Genomic DNA, 23501 nt, shown 5'->3' with positions numbered 1-23501 from the left:
TATATATATATATATGTGTCTGTGTGTATGTATATGTAGACAAGAAAGTACTTATTTACTTACCTTACTGTCAAATCATTGGATTAATCCCAACAAAATGCAAACCTTTTTTCTTGACTAAACCTTTCGCACCCAAACCTGATTTGGGTTTCATTTTTGTGTGAGGGGGATAGGAAGAGAGTGTGAGAGTGAATAAACGTTTTCTCTCTACAAAGAAGTAGTTTAAAATAAATACATCTTAATTGTTGTGTGAGAAAATATATATATTCTGATGATAAAATATTGTATCTTTTAAAAACATCCTTAATTTACAGACTATATCTTGTGTGTTTAAGAGGAAAAAAAACGTTTTCTCTTCCACAGTACTATGTGTGTGTGGGAGAGAGAGGGGGGGATCAGAATCATAAAAATAAGAAAGCATTTTCAGAGCTGTTCTCCGCAGAGCAACATGTCTTCTGCAAGCTGTACATTTAAGTACTATATTTGCATCCATAATTTTTTTGAGGATGGCGAAGAAGCTATTAAATTCTTTCAGAACCATGGTGGCCTGCCTACTACTGTGATATGTCCACGATGTCGGAGTGAATGTGTGTATAGAAAGAACCAGGAGTTACACTGTTGTCAAATCGAAAAAATGACATCAGTATGGCTATTCTGTATCAGACTTCCAAGGGTCCTTTCTACATTGTTCTTGGAGCCATATCATAGTGATGGAAAACCTGGAATTGTGTTCAACAACTACTGTGGACTGGAGATCTTTCTGTTGTGAAGTCACAAAAAAATTACTTCACACACAGGAACTAATAGGTGGTGAATCAATTGAAGTTGAAATTGATGAAACCGTAATTGTCTGCTGAAAATATGGGATGGTCAAGTTCTGAGACAAGTTTAGTTGTTTGGTGGAATAGAGCGAACCAGTGTTATTTTGTGCCACTTGTTAACAAGAAGCACGACAAAGCGACACTGGTTCCTTTGATCCAGGCATATATCAAACCTAGCTCAGTTATTTATAGTGATCCTTGAAACAAATTTCACTTGTTTTTTTAGGCAAGATAAAATTGCAGTATTTTTATGTTCTGAAGGACCTAGTTTCCATAACAGTAGTCTCACTTTTTCATTGTCTGTCCAACACTTGCATTCTTCCTTGAAAGTTTCTTCATATCTTCTGAAGTACGCTGAAAAAGTTATACCTTCTTCTGGGTGATAGCTAAATTTAGTTATAGCATTCGCTACGCCATCTGGCAAAAATGAACTTGTGGTGTTTCCTGACTTCAACATCAGTTCCAGCAACTGATTGTGTTGTAGTTGTTAATGCATCTTCTGTTGCTTTTGCAACTGTAATATGTTAGCTAATAGGTCTTCCATAATTGATGAATTTTTTTGTATCCTAAAAAATTGTTAATGACCAGTGTAAGCTTTGAATCACTCTTTGCCACTTTTATAACGTGATTTCTGTATATGTCACCTTAGTGTCATGCACTTATACAGTCTGATATATAGGACCACAAAACGGAGTAGACAGCAACTGTCTCCACTTGATGTATTCCCAAATACTCTGCCAACAACTAACCAATCCAAAACAACTCTCAACGAACTATAACAACTTCTCAACAATTTCCATGAATTACACCTTTCGATTTCCTGCAATTTCTCGTCTCTTGCTCTCAGACAAACACACTTCTACTTATACAAGTTCAGCTACTCCATTCTCACAGAGAGTGTCATGATTCTCACTATAACACTTTTGTTGCCAAGAACAATCCAACTTCTCTCAAAACAGGAAGGAAAAACCCTTCAACCCCACCCCCACCCTAACTGAAGTACCTCACTTCAGAATGATACAGAAGCACTCCATATTCACTGTCCGTGATGGATATAAGAAAGAAATTGAACTATTGTAGTTGAGAGCTCTTCCCTGTATAAAATGTATGGTTTTCACAACCACATCTACAATGTTTTCCTCCACTGTCTTTTCCCTCACTGTGTCTCTTGATGCAGAATGCAATAGATTACAAAGATGAGCACACCAACACTGTTCAGGTTTTCTTTAAAAAGGTCTACTAAACCCACTTTTCTCAGAGCACATTGCAGGTGCACCATATGATGCCACTGGCATGAGTTTATCCAATTCAGTCTTGCATACTGAATGCCCTTTTCTAGCTCACTAAATATATTTTTCCTTGTAACCATTCCCATCAACATCATTTTCGTTTAATGTCTGTTTTCCATGCTGGAGCCCCATACTTTTGTAATATGTTTATAGGTTCAGCGAGTCAAAAAGAAGAAAAATTCTACTAGTCCCATATTGATAGTTGATGGGATAATCATAAAAGTTTTTGCAGATCGCATTTTCCATCCAGAGCTGAAGAAAAATTAATAAAACTAGTAAAAAGTGAATAACATGAAACAGTGGAAGACAAAATAAATAAAAAAACTATTTGCTAGCCTAATATCTAGTATCTCATCTTATGAACTCTTTGTGGGTGAAACACTTTTTGAAACTTTTTTAACTGTCCACCTTTTCAACTTTTCTAACCAAGAGAGCAGCATGCTGACTTATTTAAATGAATGCTCGTTTGGAAGAATACCATTGCATTTCAGTTTTTAGAAGAGTTGATCATTATATTGATATGATAAGTGAAGACATTGCATTTTCTGTAGTACCAAACACATATAGAACCTGTTACAATCACAGTCACTTGTTAGTTTGTTGTAGCTTTTGTGATTACCAGTTGTGTTAATATTTATGATCTTCAGAGTAAAATGGCAAGTTATAGTTGCTCAATAGGAAAGGTTATGAGGTCAAGTTGCCATGCAAGAAGCCACATAAAATTCTTGAAAACTATTGATGATATTCCGATTTAGGAAATCAAATTCTAAATATCAAAATTGAGAAACTTGATGACCTTGTTGATGTTTGCATTAACCATGACTCAATTTGTTGATGAATATTCAGACCATATGAGAAAATGTGTTAATCCACTGAAAATTCACAAGGTAAAAATTAAGACAAATTTACTTGAGGTGACATTAGAGGAGTACAGACAGCTATTACTGCAAAACCATGAGATTTTACCAAGACAGAAGTTGTATAGAAATTAAAGAAACTTTTTTACAATTAGCAATGAAACTGATGAAATGAGCAATAAAACTGCTGAAAGTGACCAAGAAACTATACTTGACAAGCCTTCTGCTGAATCAGCTACTAATACGATAAACAAGTCTCTTTAACTTTTTGACTGTTCACCAATCACAGCAGTTAGAACTAACAATACAACAACTGTTGGAAAGCATAAGATTAATGATGTGACAACCAAGTACAGTCAGGCTGTTGCAGTTGCACTTAATAAGACAGCTTTTGCTAAGTCAACTGATAAAGAATGTGATAATTGTGACAGATTGATGAGGTTGATCAAGGAGAAAAATGGTTCTTAATGACAAACAAGTTCAAATGCTCGTTTTAGTGCCATGTAATTGGTCGATTCAGCATACTGCACACTACTTCAATGTTACCAAAATATTGGACTGTCCAAAAAGTTCCAAGTGTTTTTAAGCTAAATCTTTTAACATCTGAAATGTAACACTGTTAAAACTTTGGCATTGCCTGAAGTGGTAGTGCATCTCTTCTTTGTTCCTAAAAATAGATTTATCTTTCATTCCGGTTACCCTTTATTGACATTTGAAATGGATAACCAAAAATTTAATATTTGCATTGTAATGCTTTTCATTTTTAAGAAAAGGAGAAAATAAAGTACTGCAAAGACTTGCAAAACCATTTGTGAAGTTTATGGTGATGATGCTGTAGGTGAATCAACTATTCGAAAGTGGTTTGCAAAATTTAAAGCTAGAGAGTTTAGCTTGGAAGATGACAGTCACAGTGGAAGACCTTCAAAATTGGATGAAGATGTTTTGAAGGCAAAAATCGAAGAAAACTCAAATATCATGACTAGGGAACTTGCAGCGGAGTTGGAAGTTTCTAAAAGTATGATTCATGAACACCTAGTGAAGCTTGGATACATTTCTCGCTATAATGTATGGGTTCCTCACAAACTCTCAGAAAAGAATTGCTTGAACCAGTATTCCATTTGTAATACACTTTTGAAATGGACTGAAAGCCTGCCTTTTGTGAAACAACTTGTGGCTGGAGAGGAAAAATGGATTGTGTATGAAAACGTAGTGCGAAAAAGATCCAAGAGTTTGCGTAAGGATCCCTCTAAACAGCAACCAAAGACAAAAATCCATGCTTAAAAAGCTATGCTTTGTGTTTGGTGGGATCATAAAAACATTATTTATTATGAGCTTCTCCCACAAAACCAGATCATTAATTCTGATGTGTACTCTTGTCAGCTGGCTAATTTGAACCCAAAAATCAAAGAATTGAGGCAGGAGATACCAACAGGAACGGGATATGTGTTCCAACAAGACAATGCCTGACCACATGTGTCTTTGGCTACCCAAACAAAGTTACATGAACTTGACTGGAATCTCTTACTCCATCCACCATATTCTCTTGATATTGCGCCATCCAACTACCACTTGTCTTTGTCTCTACGGAACCCATTCATTGCAAGGAAAAACATTTAACAATTTAGATGGAGTCATAATGCATCTACATAACACTTTTTCTTCAAAACCAGACAAATTTTATGCTGATGGAATATTTAGATGGGTAAAGGTCATTAATAATAATGGAAATTATTTCATTGTATAAAATTTATTGAAAAGTCAATTATTTATATCCCTTTTTTATATATAAAAAAAACACCCAGAACTTTCTGGACAAGCAAGGAAGTTGAAGCAAGAAAAAGGCAGTCTATCAGTTTCAGATAAATATTGTAGAATTGGGATTTGTAATGAAACAGTAAAACTGATGGAAAGCTTCTATGAAGGTGATGAAATAAACAGGATGTGTCCTGGTAGAAAAAAAACTGTGCAACCATTTAAAGATCTGATTCTACAAAAGGAAAAATATGAGAAAGACTTGCTGGGAAACAAGAAATTTATGTATTTTTCAAGCCTGGTTGGTTTTCTAAAATTTGCTCTACAAAAGCCAGCATGGTGCATCCCAGTAGGTTCATCTGGGTCTCAAAACATATGTGTGTGTACATACCACCAAAACTTTAAACTATTGTTATCAGTCATTAATCATTCCCTTGACTATAAGGAAATCACAAAGTTGGCATTATGTGATTTCTTGAAAGAAAATTGTATTTCATAATTGTGATAATTGCCTAGATTTATTAGTTTTAAACGAATTTATAACTGAACATTTACAATTGTGTTACACCACCAATTCCATAATCAAATACAAACAGTGGGTCAGTACAGATAGAAGTCAGCTAATGTAAAAATAAGAATTTAAAAGTTTCATTGACACTCTTAGCATTATGTTTCTTCAGTTAACTGGGTATCATTGTGTAGCCAAGAAATAGAGTACTTCAAACAGAGAAAAGCATATTTGAAGGAAGGAGAAACCATTTTAGAAGTTGATTGATGAATTACTGAAACCCAACTGTCTTGAAATAGAGAAGATTATTTAAATTCTGTGATGGGCTATCAGTGCAGTATAAAAAAAACTCAAGAACTTTTCTAATTTGATTCTCCATGAGCAGGATTTTCAGTTAAAAGCAGAATGGCTCTTCTTTGTCACATTTCATGGTAAAAATGCTTGTGATGGTGTTGGTGAGACTAGCAGCATGAGCAAGTCTGAAGAAACCAGTCTCAGAGCAGATCTTAACCCCAAAGCAGTTGTTTGAATTTGTCAAAAAAGAGATCATTGGTGTAACTACTTTCAGTATCGAGTCCAAGTCATTTTACCCATGCCTCATTCAAAGCACATGCAAAATCCATGGATTTATTCCATGTGATAATGACTTGTCCATGACCTTTGAATCTGAAAATCATTCATCAAAACTGCTACTGAAAGATGATGTAAATTCTGTTTCGGTTGAAGATAACCCACTGGGGTCATACCATTCATGTTGGTATGATAATGATTGATACATTGGAGTGGCAAATAATGTTTCAGCTGAACATTCTGATGTTAATGTAAATTTTTTTTTATCCCAAAGGCCCTGCCAGTCAGTTTTTCTTGTTAAGAAATGATAATACCCGTTGGATTCCAACAGAAGACATAATTGTAAAAGTTGATCCCTCTTCCTCTGGAAGCACTAGCAGTTGTTTCTGTCATTTTTCATGCAATGATATTAGACATGTACAAAGTTTGATGTTATATGTGTTAGGCTTGCAAATAGCTTTTGATTTATTTTGATTTTCACTGTTACATGTTATTTTTGACTTTTAATTTGTTAATTTGTCTTGTTAATTTTTAGAAAGAAATTACAGTCTAAGAAACCTTTTATAACTGTCCCCTTCAATTATCGATATGGGACTAGTAGAATTTTTCTTCTTTTCAATCTCCTGAATCTATAAAGGTATTAAAAAAGTGTGAGGCTCTATTTGTCAATCACTTTGTTGTTTTTGTATAGTCAAGTCATCAATGTCCAAGGATTTTCAATTTTGAAAGTTCTTCTCATTGTCACACATGGATTTCCAAAGCTCTGAACTGCTCTCAAAAATGGGAATTTCCATTTTAAGTAATTTTCAGGGTAGTTTAAATGTTGTATTTCTATATTTATACTCTCACCATCAGGTGTACTTTCAGAATATGTATAGTTTCAACTTGATGAAACTGAGATTCTGGAAGCATATATATGCACAGCAGGGCCTTCCTGCTCAATTTCTTCCTCAAAACATCTCCATCACCCATTATCTCTCTAACTGCAGTATTCTGCTGTTGTAGTTAAATGTAAGCAGAACTGCATTTTTCAGTTTTTCTCTGATACTACTTATTCTTCTTGCTACCTGGAACAATTTCACTTGTTATATATCCTTCATCATATTTACTCTTTTACCCATTCCCCACCTCTAACCATCTCACTCTCCTATACACTCTTGCAACCTTTACACACTCACATCCCTGTTCTGTTCCCCATGATTTCTGCTCATCTTATATTTTGAAGGTCCACCCTGACACCTCATCACCACTATTTTATCTTTTTCACCTCCACCCCAGACACTCTCACACTCTCTTCTGTAATGCGAGTAGGTATGTAGCTCCTCTACAGCAATAAACCTGTCTTGTTCTGGTTCCTTATACGTTAACCTCCTCATCTAGCATATAGCCATCACCCTATTCAGTTGAAAGAATCTTAGTCTTGCAAACTGCATGGCAGCCTTGCTAGTGTTGGTTTCATGAAAAAGGAGTACCCAATACAAGCAGTAAAGTGGTTGGTTTTGAGACATACCAAAGCAGTTATTAGAACATGACGCAGTCCTTGGGCATGTCAAAATGTCAAAACCTGTCAAAGTGTCCATCCCATGCCAGCAAGGAGGAGGTGGTGGTGGTGGTGTGTGTCTAAACCATTAACAGTTTTCTGATTAACATAATAATCCACAATATCTACACATGTATGATTATATATCTGTCTCAATATTCAGCAGCGTTTCATCTTCCTCAACTTCCTTTTCCATTTTCTTTCCTTCTTTCTCTATCTCTATGTATCTTTCAATATTACCACCATCAGTCTCAATTACAACCTCAATATGGCTTCTGAAACAATTACATGTGCTATAGATCAGGTGATCTTTATTCGTATTGATCATAATGTCTCTGATAACTGATTTTGATGAGTCCCTAGTATTGTGGGTGTGCTTGTTTAATATTACTTTAATTAAACTAGTAAATATTCATGTATCTAAACACAACTTCATATATTGATTTTTTTCTACCCTCTTTTTAAAACAAATGTCAAAAACTTATGCAAATAATGATTTGGTTCTCCTTTCTTTTCAGTTGGTAACATTCCTTATGAAGCTACTGAAGAACAACTCAAGGAGATCTTTGCTCAGGCTGGTCCTGTAGTTAGTTTTAGGTAAAATCTCACTATATATTCTCTAAACATGAAGACCCACATATATATATTACCTTTAGCGTGCTATTTCAACAAAATGTGATTGCCATGAAGTCTCCATTTTGTTCAAACTGATCGTTCTCTTTAGTTTCATAATCTTTTTTTCTGTTTTCATTTTTTTAAGCTTCACTAGATAGATCTATTTGTATGTATTTGAATGCTAAAAGTTCAAATATACATATCATATATAGAAGTTCAAATATAAAAAATATCTGCAAAAATAAAAGTTGGTGCTTGATTTATAGTTTTAAACACCTCAAGGGAAGAAATGTTTGGAAATAATATCCTAAAGAATGATCAGAGAAGGGATTTTTTTTTTTTTCCTGATGTATTTATTGATCAGCAGAATACTTTGATTCTTATATGCATATACAGCATAACATATATCTGTTGACTAGAATTCCATAATTTGTTTACTGATATGTTTAATCTGGAAATGCTAAATGTTTATTCAAGTATCATCAAGTGATATTTTTTCTGTATTAGCATTGATGAAATTTACTGTTTAGTTCATCCTGCTCTCTTTGGTCATCATCTTCATCGTTTAACATCCATTTTCCATGCTGGCATGGGTTGGACAGTTTGACTGAAGTCTGGAGAGCCAGCAGCTGCACCATGCTCCCATCTGATCAGGCAATGTTTTTACAGTTGGATGCCCTTCCTAACACTAGCCATTCTGTGAGTGTAGTGGGTGCTTTTTACGTGTCACCAGCACAGGAGCCAGTCAGGCGGACCTGGCATTGATTACATTTGGATAGTGCTTCTTCCATGCCACTGGAACTGGAGCCAGTAGGAGGCACTGGCATTGGTCATGTTCAGATGGTGCTTGTTTGTGAATATCATAAAAGTGATCCTTCTGTTCAATTGGGTAGCCCGCTTGTTGGGTGTAAGCAGAGATAATTGTAGCTATACCATTCTGCAAGACTAACGTGAGTTTAAGTACTCTATCACACACCCTCACTACCTCTATGACCTTATACACCCATTTCTCTGCAAGAAGTATGCCCACACCCCCTATTCCATCACTATTACCTTCCCAGAAGAGTTTATACCTGTGCTTTGCCTGTGAGGACTCTGGCTGAAGCTCCTCTCCACCTTGCCTCTTGTATGCAACATACATCAACACATCTCCATTCAAGCATCTCTACAGTCTCGCTAGACCTACCTTTCAATGTGCCTACATTTACAATGCCAACTCTGAAAACTGGGAAGGAGATGGGAGGTAACACAGGAAGGAGAGATGTTATTCAGCACTTGAAAAGAAGGTTCCCGTGATCGTTTGGTAACAGATGTCATAATAGTTGTTATTGCTTTTAACCTACCATCATTCAAACATGTTAGAATTGTTAAGGTTGTTGCCTCTACTGGGGTATGGGAGTAAGGAAGCATTGTATATGAAAGTGTTTGGGGTGTTGTAAATATAAGTGTTATGAGCATTGTGGATGTAAGCATTGCACACATCAATTAATTTTATAATTTTGCCCTTTCTCTTAAAAAAAAAAAATTTGTAAGCAGTAACCATAGAAAGAACATAAAGAATAGTTATTAACTCGGATCTTATCTGTTTCAGTGCAGTTACATATACAATTGAATAGTTTTGTGATGTAAATTTAGAAAGTTTAATATCTAAAAGATGTCATAATACATAATAGGACATATTTTCAGCATCATTTTAATGTCTGTTTGTTCATGCTAACATGGATAGTATATTGTCTATTGCCATGATTTGATACATTGTTATCTTATTAGTGACACCTTTATTACGACTCCTACTTGCTACAGATATTTTCCAATATCAATAACAACTATTTTTCATCCAGCACTTTGTGTGTATCAGGTGTCCATACCAGTACAGTCAATTCTTTCAGACACTGGCTAACATAATTAATTTATTAATTCTATCTAAGAATATATTTTTTAGCTTTCTGCAACATATATATTATGTAGAATCATCATCATCATCGTTTAACGTCCGCTTTCCATGCTAGCATGGCTTGGACGATTTGACTGAGGACTGGTGAAACCGGATGGCAACACCAGGCTCCAATCTAATTTGGCAGAGTTTCTACAGCTGGATGCCCTTCCTAACGCCAACCACTCAGAGAGTGTAGTGGGTGCTTTTACGTGTCACCCGCACGAAAACGGCCACGCTCGAAATAGTGTCTTTTATGTGCCACCCGCACAAGCCAGTCCAGGGGCACTGGCAACGATCTCACTCGAAAATCCTACGGGAGCCATATAATATATATATTAATTCTGTAAAAGACTTACCTGTTGTTTCTAGGTTAAAATCCTAAGAAATGTATTTTTATTTAGTACTAGTATGGATTTATATCCAATATTAAACTGTTTCTTACATCTGCTTTTATAAACACATATAACAACTTATGTTTTATTAGTGAAAGTAAAGCAAAACCAATGTAATAGCAAAATACATTTGATGATTTTAAGCATGTTAAAACATTGCTAAAACTACTGTATATATGATAGTTATGAAATAATTTACATACAGTAATCCCTCAACTATTGCAGGTGTTATGTTCCAAAACCCCTTGCGATAGGTTTTGGAAGTCTGTGAAGTAGAAACAGTACTGTACTGTATATTTTTTATTTTTTATTTTTATAATTTGTATATATTTATTTTATTATAATTGCAAAACAACACCACATAGGAATCGATGTAAGCTTAAATAATAAACTGCTAAATGATGAGGAATTACTGTATTATGAAATTACTCACCGAACAGTATTCTTCGGGTTTTGGTCCATCTCAGTATTTTGTTTTCTCTATTTTTGTTAAAATATTTTGAATTTGAATTGATTTCATTTCTGAAAACATAATTATTAACACATCATTTACCTATTATCTGCTACCTTGCATCTTATCTATTCACTCTATTTAACTTTTCTAACTTTCTCTGTCTCTCTCTCTCTCTCTCTCTCTCCCTCTTTTCTCTTTCCTCTCTCTCCCTCTCACTCTTTTCTGTTTTTTTCTTCTTTTTTTTTTGTAATGATTAGCAATTAAAAAATAATGCAGCTATTATTGAACTAGCCTTCATCTTTACTGTCTTATTCTGCCTTTGCATCATTTAAAAAAAAAAAACGTTTTTTTTTGTTTTTTTTTAATATAAGTTACATGATTTGATTTTATAATTGCTTAATTTTCAGATTAGTTTATGACAGGGAAACTGGTAAGCCAAAAGGTTATGGCTTTTGTGAATATCAAGACATTGAAACAGCACAAAGTGCCATGCGTAACCTCAACAACTATGACTTCAATGGGCGACCACTGCGTGTGGGTGTTGCTGCTGGTGAACAAAACAAAGAAGAACTGAAGAGTATGCAACAAGCTATTGGTGGGCCTCCTGTTGAAGTGAGTTGGGTTTTTTGTATTTTTTTAACTTTATTTCTCTCTAAATATTTTGCCATTACTTGTGTTTTTAAAAAGAGAAAAATCTAACTGTAAGTATTTGCAATACTTGATGGAGACATAATATTGAAGAAAAATCAAGGAATTCTTTAATAGTGTGATGAAAGAGCCTTAAACAGAAGGCTGCTCTGAAAGCTTGTTGGCATTTGTAAGTAAATTCTATCATCTAAGAGATATGACTTTTGTTATATTCAAAGTATCAGTCAGTCAGTATGAAGTGCTAACACTCCAAAAACAATTGCAAATAGTATGTGTTAATATCTTCTAGAAGTTCATATGAAACATTTGTTTCATGTAGGTGTATTTCTTTAAATTTATAAGCAATAAATTTTTGGAAAATGTTTCAGCATATTTTATTTGAATCTATATTTCATTATGAAAAATTCTCTAAATAACTGATTTTTTTTTCATATTGTACTGTATTTATCAAAGTAGAGCTACTGTATGTAATTATATCCAGTGACTGAAACAAATAAGAGATAAAAAATTCCAGAACTGTGTCTAATGCCATTTGCTATGTTGGTGACTGTAGTACTTGCTTCTATGGAGCTCACATTTCTGGATAGCCTGCCCATGATTCCACTACATCTCCTATGTTTCCATAGTTTATATTGGATACAGTGATGCATTTGTTAGTGATGTAAGCTCTATAAAGCCTTTGAACTGAGAAGCAAAGCTCATTGAGTATTTTCTTTAAGATTTTCCTGAAGAAATTTTTTTCAGTTTGAATGATGAGATTACAAGGTATATGCATTGAAAGGCAACACCACATTCATTACATCTATAGAAGAGATGAAGACATATCTTGGTATGATTTTTGTCTAATAGGAGTTGTGCAGCTTCCACAGTACAGAGACTACAATTCAACTCTGAGACAGGAAATCAATGCCTAGGAATAGGTATTTTATAAATATATCTAAACACACTACTTGTTGTCAGCTTACTTGTATTCAACTTATCTGGTCAGATAACAGTGACATGATGACAGGTAAAGTCAACAATAACAAGTAAAAGCCATATTCATAATGTACACCAACAATCATTACATCCTATCACCAAGTTTCATTCATATTCATGCAACAGTTATATTTTTATGATTTTTATACTGGACTAATTGCATTTTCTTAAAAATCTTTAGTTTCTAACAGGATTAAATTTACATAGACAAAACACTATAGAAATTTAAGAGTTAATAATGCATTAATGTTAGCATTGCATTAATGTATGTTCTCAGCAGACAAGCCTGTTTCTTGGAAAGATTTAAATATTATAACTTTTTCTTAAAAAACTCATTGGTTATTCCTATATTAGAAACAAATGTTAATATTACGAAAATAATGAAAGAAATGTCAATAAGATTGTTGCAATGCACCATTAATTAATACTGTTTAACACTTACATCTTTTTATTTACTGTATTTTAATGACTGTTTTAAGAATATTCATAATGATGGATAACTTTGCAGAGTCCTTATGGGGACCAAGTAGAACCAGAAAAGGCACCAGAAGCAATATCAAAAGCAGTTGCCAGTCTTCCTCCAGAGCAGATGTTTGAATTAATGAAACAGATGAAGGTGAGTTTTTTTCTCTAATATTTTTTGTTATTTTTTCATCTTTGTTTTCTGAGTTATTATTGCATTAATATACGTTGATTTGACTATTAAAAAAATTATCTTTTGTCGTTTAACTATGGATGTTCTTTAAGTAGTTTCAAATGCCTTATATGTACACACACATATATATAGAGTAGGATTGAACTCGTGTCTTTACTGGATTATATCCCATCTCATTTAAGTCTCTCTCATCAGAAAATGAATTAAATCTTTTGTCTAATCCATCTGTCTAAGACAGGCATCCCTTTGTGACTTCATCCAGGTTTTTACCTGAGACATTGAACTACAACAGTTCATCATTTTATATCTGCCTTCCATGCTGCCATGGACAGGACAGGTCAGTTCTTACTTGAAGTTACTGTCCTCATAGATGAGTTGGAGGACCACGTTTTTCTCAAATATTCAGTTTTTAAGTATTACAGTCAATAAGTGCAGGTCTTCCAATAATAAATCAACATTTTAGAAGCATCTACCACATTAATATGTATTAATGGTTATGGACTGTTTTAAATATTGGTAGTAGAAAGTTAGAAAGTGACCTCTTCTGTTGGTTAGGATAAGTACTAGCTACTACATTAGAAATAACTGAAAATAAAACTTGTCTACCCTGTTTGCTGATGAGCATGTAGTCTTTCTAATTTGTATATTTACCTGAATAATAGTGATCAGATGGATTTTCTGAAGTTAGTCTTGCAAATAGGTCATTTGTGTCCAAGAGCCTTGTTCTTTCTTCTTTTCCAGTACCACATCTACTGCTTTCAGTTATGCAAGAGAAGTCATCATTGTATTGCCCATCATAGTATTAAAGTCACCAACCCTGATAAAGAGGTCACTGTAATTCATTATCAAAGTCATTTTACTACATTTTTTCATAAAAGCAGTCATTCTGTTCATCTGCCAGCACTAACCTTGAACATTTCAAAAATAAGCATTAGTTTGAGAAAGGCAGCTCTCAGCAGAGGCTATCTAGACAGGGGAATAGGAATAATTGTGTGAAGTTAATGTAATTAATGTTCATTTTGACCCCTTTCCACTTCTTCGATATCTCCTCTCTCTGTTACATTCTCCCCACCTCACCCTTTCCTGTTCATTGTACTTTACTGCCCTTGTAACTAGAGACAACAGTGGATCTAGGGATGACACTAGAGTTTTTCAATCTTCCCATCACTCTTAACAGTCACTCCACAGTCACTGCACAAAACCATTTTTGTAATGAAAGATGGCATTGGATTCTCTTGTTCATACCATCTTGAATGATTGGGGAAGCCTAGAGTAGTGAAGACTCTTTAGCCTTGCAGACTACAAAACAATTAGTGCTGGTGCCATGATAAATGCTTAGTGAATGGATTTTCTGAAGTTAGTCTTGCAAATAAGTCATTTGTGGGAGAGTCAGTGTAATGTTAAAAAGATGTTTTAGTTTGGCTGAGGACAGACTATTATTGATGCTACAATAAATTGCACCAAATATACTCTGTACTGTAGTTGATATTAGTTATAGAAACCATGAATATATCAGCAAGGTATCGACCACGAAGCAGGTATAGAATCATGGTGGTGGTGGTGATGACATTATTTAAACTCATTCCAGAATGGAAAATTACATAACACACTCTAGAGCATATAAATATATATATATGCACATACTCAAAATTGTTTCAGATTGAGGTGAAAAATATCTTTTTTTTATATCAAATTATTTCTGTGAGACATTAGTGAGATGAATATATTGTTGAGTCATTGTTTTACAGCTGGATGCTCTTCTTGTCACTAGTTCTCTATATGTTTTTTTAGTTATATCTTCAAAAGTCCAAAGTGAGCAGGTGATTTGTTGGCAACATTATACATACTGTATAGTGGACATTAGAAAATGGTGATAATAGTAATAATATATCAGTATTTTGTTTTGCTGAATGATGTGTACAAATAATTCATTATTTTGATTAAATGTATGTCCTGAACATTAGCTCAAATGTATGTACTGTTCATTAGCTCACTCATTCCATGAAATTGATGTTTCCTGAACAGGTGCAGTGTACCACACATTAGGTGTGGAAGTGATTGCAGGGCAACATGAGAGTGTCTTGATCCAGGAATTGAAACCACAATCTAGCAACTGTGGATGCAACACCCTAACCATTAGGCCATGCACCTTCACACACACATGTATTGGGTTGGCTAAAATGTTGGTTTTTGTCGCAACTAAACTTCAAGCACTCTAATAAGTAGCTAACTTCAGTCTGTCCTTTGTGTGTGCTTACTCGTTAGATACTAGACACTTCAATGTAGTTTGTTGCAAACTTGTGTACTTGGATTCACCCTGGAAATGGAGAACCCAAACAAACATTATCAACACCTCATGCTATTTTATTTTAAAAAAAACAAGAAAGTGGTGGAAATCTGCAGGAATGTATGTGCTGTGTACTAAGAGGATGTTCCTATGGGACGTGTGCCAGAAGTAGTTTACAAGATTTCAATCAAGAAATTATTTTCTGTTCAAGATGCACCTCACTCTGGCTGGCCAATTGAGATTAACAGTGACACCAACTGAGCCCTTTATGTATTACATGTATAATTATTCTAAGTTTCTATTTTGTTCTTTCTATACATATTCTACTTATTTTTCCCTGTATATTCAACTTTATATTTTGATTGTTCATAATTTCTTGAGTTTCATGTTATTGTTTCAATATTTTAAGGTTTTAATTCTACTTTCCTTTAGCTCTGCATTCAGAACAATCCAAATGAGGCTAGAAATATGTTATTACAAAATCCACAGCTAGCGTATGCTCTGCTTCAAGCTCAGATTGTTATGCAGATTGTTGAACCACAAGTAGCTACGGTTTGTATTAACATTTTTTCCATTTTGAAATCTGTTATATTAATACTGTCAATAATTTTTACTTTTCATTGTGACTACTGCTTTATCAGTTATTCTATCTCGTGCCAACCTTGTACCTATATTAAAAACTGTTCATAACCATTAGTACAAAAATTAATACATTAATGTAATAGTTGCTTTTAAATATTGTTTTACTGTCTGTACATTTGTATCCATTGGTTGTAATGCCTAAATAATACTGAATTCTTATCCTTGCATGTCATTGCAGCCATTTCTTTGAAGAGATCCCTACAACTTGCTAAGCAGTTGCTGCTAGCCATCTTCAGATCTTTTAAACTCAATATCTTCCTTTTTTCAAATTGTTTTGTAATTTTAGTATGTGTATTTTGGACTATCAATCTCTTTTTATTTACACTACATTTAGGTTGACCTGTTCTTCAGTTGTTTTTAGATGCCATAATAATTTCTTTGGCAAAGAAATTTCTGATTTAAAAATTTCAATGAACTATACATTATTCTGACAGAAATTATTGAGTACAAAGCTATTAATAACTGAACTTAATCTCACATATAACTCTTCAATAATTATCGTAAATATCTTGCACCAACTATATGTCCAAGTTTAATTTTCTTGTTGCTCAGCAAATTGTCTCTTCTCAAATACTTTTCCCTCGCAACAGATTTAACATAAAGTGATTTTTTGATTGAAAGTTTTTTTTGTCAGTGACACACTGAAGATAGAACTCCCTGTGGTTCACTTACTATTTAGTCCACAGCTGGGACCTTGACAGGTGCTACTACCGGATGCAGTTTTGAAAAGCATATGGACACACAAATGCATTTACACGTATATTCACATATATATGGATTTATACACACACATACTCATACATGTGTATGTACACACACACACATGCATGGATATATGTATCAGACGAACAGCAGCAAAAATAAAATAAATAAAAAACAAATATAATCATGCAGTATTTTCTGACATAAATAATTAGATGTGGATGCACATGTATCTACATATATACATGTATGTGCATGTGGAACATATACACACAATTACAAATATACAAACATATAGAATCAGATGTCTGTGTCTATAAAGTAGATGGTGTGGTGGTCAGTTGTATCTATATTTGTTGTGAACAGAGTATGGTAAAAGAAAGTTTTACTACAAATACAATAAATTTATAATTATGATACGTAAACAATAAGTACACATATATACGTGTGCACACACTCTTACTCATATATGCATGTGCATATATACATACATATACATATTGATAGTATTATTGAAAGCAAATGCTCTTTTAAGAAATACCCATTAAAACTCTAGACATCTGCTTTCAGTGCTGGTGCTTTTTAGACAAGAACAGTTGTGTTGCATTATAAATAGATTTATCTTGATTTGTTTGATTTTATTCAAATTTATTATGTCGGCTATTCTACAGGCAATGCTTCACAGGGATTCCAGTCAGATTCCTCCATTATTACCTTCAGTGAATGCTCAGAATGAAAGTGGCTTGGGTAACACAGCAACAGTAAGTGTTTTTTCTTCCTCTAAATAAAACTTTTTATTCAATCTTGAGAAACCTGAAAAGCGTAAGGAAAAATACAGAACCAAACTAAAGTTTGCTGGACATGTCCTCTCACCTACCACACCTGTTTTTGGTTTTGACTCAAATATGCTTTCCACCTTTTCAAAGATATAATCTACTATAATTGTTACAAAAGATTTATCGTCATACTTGTCTATCTTGATAACAAAGATTACCTACCTTTATGGCTTTCAAAAACTAGTCATCAGCAGTTTCTTGTTGAGAACATCTCAACTATCCTCTTCCATTTCACCCATTTGTTATGCAAATTAAAACTCATGCCAATTTAAGCAGCCTACTTCAGGAAACCACAACATTAGAGATGTTCAAACATAGTGGCTCTTAACCTTTTACTGAGGTTTTCACTCCTTTGAGGTTTCTTGCACCCTTTAATATTTGATGGTTAATTCTTTAGCATTTAACCCAGCCATATATCAGGCCCAAGCATTCTACATGTTTTATGATCAAACCAGCCAGCTCTGGCCTCTCACACTTACTCGACAATGTCATCCTCAAAATAAGCAATTACATCATCGAAACCTTGAAGCTATAAAATAATGCATGATTAATTCAAAACAATGTGAATAAATAAGTATCGCATTTAACTGAACCAGTGCGTGTGTTTATTACCGGCATAATGCCTCTCCCAAGGTTTAATTGCATTTAACATTTAACAAAGTTATTCATAAAATTACTTAATGCATCGGTGGCTGTTGTTTTTGCTGAATTAACTTTCAAATATGTGGCATTTTGGTACCAAGAAATACCTAGCTGTTTTGAAAAGAAGAAAAGCTGTATTATATCAACAAAGTAAAAATAAAAATTGTTTGGCACCTACAGGTAGAGAACTGCTTTTACCTCAACACCAATTCTCTAACATCTTTGATCACTTCTTCAGTTCCAAATCCAGCTTATACTCATCATCATTTAACATCCATGATCCATGCTGACATGGGTTGGGTGGTTTGACCGAGTCTGACAAGTCCAAGAACTTCATCAAGCTCCAGTGTCTGCTTTAGCATGGTTTCTATGGCTGGTTGCCCTTTCTAATGCCAACTACATTATATTGTATACTCGATGCTTTTCTCATGCCACTGGTACCTGTGAGGTCACCATGCAGCTCACAAACTTACAAAACCTGAAGGGAGGGGCTTTATGCTGATGGGTGAAGGTTGAGGTATGAGAGAAGGGGATGGGGCTGACTAGGTTCTTGTAGAGGAGCTACATGGCTGAGAAATGAATCAGCTGCAAAGAGATAAATAGTGGTAATGAGGTGTCCCAGATAATTGTGCAAGACAGCAAATGTGCCCACCCTCACATAGACAGTTAAATAAGTAACAGTACTTCCTAGACATCTACTTCCATATGCCTCATAACTACTAAACTTTGTAACTCATTGAATCTATTTAAGATATTGTGATAATGATGGCAGTTCTGCATGTTCAAAGGCCATAAGGAAGAGCAGCAAACCCTTCTTTTCGTTACTAACCCAGCTGCAACTGGCTGAGAAATTTCCTGGTTTATGTTACCAGCTTAGCCAAAATAGCCTAGTTGTATGTAAATGAGAATTCAGGTAAATGGCCCTGCTCAATAATATGTAAGAAGGGTGTAAGCAGAAATTTCATTCAGTGTACCCATGTAGCTATGGACTCACAAGAGGTGTAGTGGAATAAAAGGAAGCAATGTTTGTATGCAGAAGATGCACAGGAGCCAAAAAGTCTACTGATGCACAAGAAATTGATTTCCTCAAATGCCCATCTTGATAAATTCAAGGAGAATATAGGGGTGTACTCAGAGGAGCAAGGCGAGTGCTTCCACAGGATATACTGGACTTTGAATGCCACTACTAAGGATTGTATAATGAAAACATGATGGGAGACTATATTTGTGGGATTTACAGTATAAGTAATTTACAGTATAAGTGTAAATCAGGAAAAACTACTCTTAAATTTGTTATGATCTCTCTTATGTAATCCTAGAATAAGTAAATGCTATTTTTTAATCATATGTCATTTTGTTCCTATTTTGCATAAACAAGAATGTTCAAATTCACCAGTTTTCCCAATGAAAATTGCTAAATTTCAGAAATATCATAATAGCAAATATTCTGCCCAATACCACAGATTTGCCTGTCTTTAACTACTTGATCCTTAACCACTTGAGCACATCTCTTAGTTGCTGACAATATGTGGATCTCTGATTTTGAGCAGTAGTAGGGGAGCATCATAGCCATGTGTTGAGAGAGATTCTTTGGGGTGTGAATAAATATCATAGCAAAAGCAAAGTTTGAAGGAAATATTAGCCGTTTTTCATACTCTCTAGACATAAGCAAATAGGAAATAACAGTTGCTACCCTAGGACAAAAGTCGTGTTACACAGTGATGATTTCAACATCTTGATTACACTCTCTTAACCTTTGCATTATTACAATTCTAGCAAAAATATACCCCTTCTTTCAATTATATTCTAAAATAATCATGAATTTAGACAAGTTTCATAAAACAACTCTATTTTATTAATCAACATATTGTGATTTTTAGAACACAGTTCAACAAAAGGTTCTGAACCAAATCTACTTCATAATTTTTGTCTTAAAATGAATCTATTTACAGGTAAATTCAAAACATAAAATTACTTTTTCGTATGTGTATTTCGTGTGCAAGATTCTTGATGTGGATACGTGTGTTGAAAGAAATACAATTAAACCTTGTGTGTGTATATATATATATATATATATATATATATATATAACAGAAAGGAAACCAAAACCAAGTCCAAAGTCTCTATCTGATCTGATATAAACGAAGTTGTTACAAACACACATATGGACGCACATACTTACATATAAGCACGAACACATAAGTGCGTGCACACATATGAGCGTGCACACATACGAGCTTGCACACATACGAGCTTGCACACACTCACATGCTCATACCGAACAGTTTCAAAACAACGCCATATCATACATTCAAAATAAATGGAAGTGGAGAGACAAGTTACTGAAGAGATTGCAAGAGTGCAATGAAATAATTTAACAAAAAACTATATAAATTAATAAAGGACTGAACCAGTGTGTGTGTTTATTACCGGCATAATGCCTCTCCCAAGGTTTAATTGTATAAAATTACTTAAATGTTGTTTAAACATCAGCATAGAAAATGTTCAAATGGGTATACTACAAAATTTTACTATAGAAAAATTGTGCAAATTACTGGATTATCTATCTATTGAACTTAATATATATAAGATAGGTGTATCATAAAGGTAAAACAACAAAATACTGGAATTTGTCTTTGAAGAAAATTAAGCAATGAAATGCATGCCATCAACTAAATGAAATAAACTAACACGCATACATAAATGCACAAAATACATATAATAATGATTTCAAATTTTGGCACAAGGCCAGCAATTTTGGGGTATAGGATAAGTCAATTGCATCAGCCTCAGTGTTCAACTTGCAAAAGGATGAAAGGCAAAGTCAATTGTCAGCATTTGAGCTCAGAACATAAAGTTGGAAGAAATGCTACGAAGCATTTTCCATGGCATGCTAACAATTCTTCCAGCTCACCACCTTAGATAATGATTACAAACTAATCAAAATTTGTTCCACATCTTACAGGTAAGTAAAAAATAAAGACAAGTTAAAGTTTAAAAAAATATTTATAAATCGTATTTATATATATATATATCACACACACAATATTCCTAAAAACGCTTGAATTCTTAACTTTCTTTCAAGTATGTGGTAAACCACAACCATCTTTTTTCTTTCATTTCCTTGAAAAGACTGTGGCTAGGTCTAATATCTTTCTAAAAAAAAAAGAAGAAAAGCAGTTTTTAAATTCTTGCTATATTCAGGTACAAATTCTTTTTTTTTTTTTTTGCTATTGCTATCAGAACTGTTGTCAACATTGTTTCACTTTCAAAAAGAAATATCCAATTCATAATCACACATGTGTGATTTTTATGTTTGCAGTTTATGTCTTCTATGCCTTCTTTCAAAAATACTGCTTGACAATAAAACTGGTATCCAGCTTTTGTCCACAGTGAAACATTTCAGAAAATCAAAATGAGTAAAAAATGGAGAAAAAATCTCCAAAATTCATAGCACCCACATATCCTGTAAAATAATGTCAGACAATGTAACTCAATTGCTTACATAGTGAAATCGTATTTTTACAAATGTACTAATGAGATTTTTGCTGAAATTTTCATTAAAATATGAATAGGTCAGTTTGGGTGGGTACAGGTGGTTTGATAGGGTTCTATCTCTGATAGAGATCTTGCTAAACATTTTCATTGTGATCTTTACTGCTATCCCTTCTGCTTGTTCCTCCTAAGTAAGTTTATTCTCTTTACACATCTTGTTCAACAATCTCTCATACTGATATTTCTGTGTCATTTTTCTGTTTGCGCTATCACTTTGGGCACATTCTAATTTATAAAACATTTTCAGCCATCAATAGAATATGTTGAACTTGATGTTTTGCAATTTTCTTCTTTCTTTTAAACTTCATGTTGAACTTTAATGCATTTACTCTATTTTGTTTAATTACTAGACTATGTCATTAGCTGCCACTTCAGGGGCCATAAATATTCCAGGTGGATCACTACAAGGAACTACAGCACCAGTTGCTACTTTGAATAATTTAATACCCAACTCTCAAGCAGGTACAAATGCTTTTATTTATCCTTGTGTGTGTGTGTGTGCGTGTTAATGTTTCAACATTCCTAAGGTATCTGTACATACAAATGTATACATAAACAGCATAGTTTTTGGTACATAAATATGTGCAGTTTGTATTTCATGCATGTGATTTTGAATGAAAACCAAATTTTTACTTGCTTCACTAGTTTTCTTGTTGCAATACTACATTCAGACAGATTTTTCTGAATGTTATATGATGCTATCATCACATAAAGAATTCTGATGGTTGTTGTATAAGCAATGTCATACATTTCAAATATACAGCTTGTTGTGTTTGATAGATCATTAGAAATATATTTTAGTTTTTAAGATTGGTACTTTCAGTATATAGAGTATATATTTTGATGTTAGAAGTAATTTGTAGCTAGAAACTTTTGTCATGGAGAAACTTAAATTTAAATTCATCTCTGTAGTTTTTCTGTTGAATATTTTATATTTAGTCCTGTAAAAGTGAAGTTGCCTAATTTAGTATTTTAGGGGATAATTTACTGTTTCTAAAGACACATTGCCAACAGCAAGAAATTTTGCTAATGATATAATTCATGAATTCCATTTACTGTGCAATTATCACTGAATCACTTCCCACCTAGACAGGTATTGTAAAGCTTGAGATTTATTTCAAGTTAATTGTTGTGATCTTACTGTATGTATATCTGCTATATGCAAATATTGTTTATTGTCTTTCATCTCTTCCAGCTATACCTGGTCCCAATCCTGCTGGCAACACTGGAATGCCTCAAAGGATGATGAATCCTAATATACTGGCAACAGAAAGGCCATCAGCTCCTTCTTTAGATAATATTGTATCTCGAACTAGCAACATAGCTCCATTGGGTATGTCTCTCAATCAGTTTTGTCTTATTTGTTTTCAGATCCATTTTCCTATGTAAATGCAGGTTAGAAAAATATGTTTTACAAATGGATGTCCTTCTTGATGTTATCCTTAACTGTTTTTCAAGTGAGGCATCTCTTACTCCATATGACTTCAAAGCACTAAGTGCCAACAAATTTGCTCAAATGTCACAACTTTCATGTAAAGAAGTCATCATCATCATCGTTTAACGTCCGTTTTCCATGCTGGCATGGGTTAGACGATTTGACTGAGGACTGGTGAACCAGATGGCTGCACCAGACTCCAGTCTGATTTGGCAGAGTTTCTACAGCTGGATGCCCTTCCTAACACCAACCACTCCAAGAGTGTAGTGGGTGCTTTTATGTGCCACCGGCACGAGGGTCATTCAGGCGGTACTGGCAATGGCCACGCTCAAATGGTGTTTTTTACGTGCCACCTGCACAGGAGCCAGTCCAGCGGCACTGGCAACG

The 23501-nt window shown here is 34.1% G+C and overlaps 1 protein-coding gene across 1 annotated transcript in view; it reads left to right on the top strand.

Moving 5' to 3' along the window:
• The first annotated feature begins 7824 nt into the window (after positions 1-7824).
• The window catches only part of LOC106871810 (cleavage stimulation factor subunit 2), a 39013-nt gene continuing 23336 nt past the window's right edge, over positions 7825-23501 (top strand). Inside the window, exons 1-7 of the mRNA XM_014918459.2 lie at positions 7825-7934; positions 11142-11346; positions 12869-12976; positions 15735-15854; positions 17318-17407; positions 22030-22141; positions 22875-23012. Of these exons, the coding sequence (XP_014773945.1) occupies positions 11224-11346; positions 12869-12976; positions 15735-15854; positions 17318-17407; positions 22030-22141; positions 22875-23012 (691 nt within the window). The 5' untranslated portion in view covers positions 7825-7934; positions 11142-11223. The remainder of the gene's footprint in view (positions 7935-11141; positions 11347-12868; positions 12977-15734; positions 15855-17317; positions 17408-22029; positions 22142-22874; positions 23013-23501) is intronic.

The sequence above is a fragment of the Octopus bimaculoides genome, chromosome 8, assembly GCF_001194135.2.
Source record: "Octopus bimaculoides isolate UCB-OBI-ISO-001 chromosome 8, ASM119413v2, whole genome shotgun sequence".
Taxonomy (NCBI): Eukaryota; Metazoa; Mollusca; class Cephalopoda; order Octopoda; family Octopodidae; genus Octopus; species Octopus bimaculoides.
Note: the sequence above shows the minus strand (reverse complement) of the source record. Positions and strands in the feature narration are given on the sequence as shown.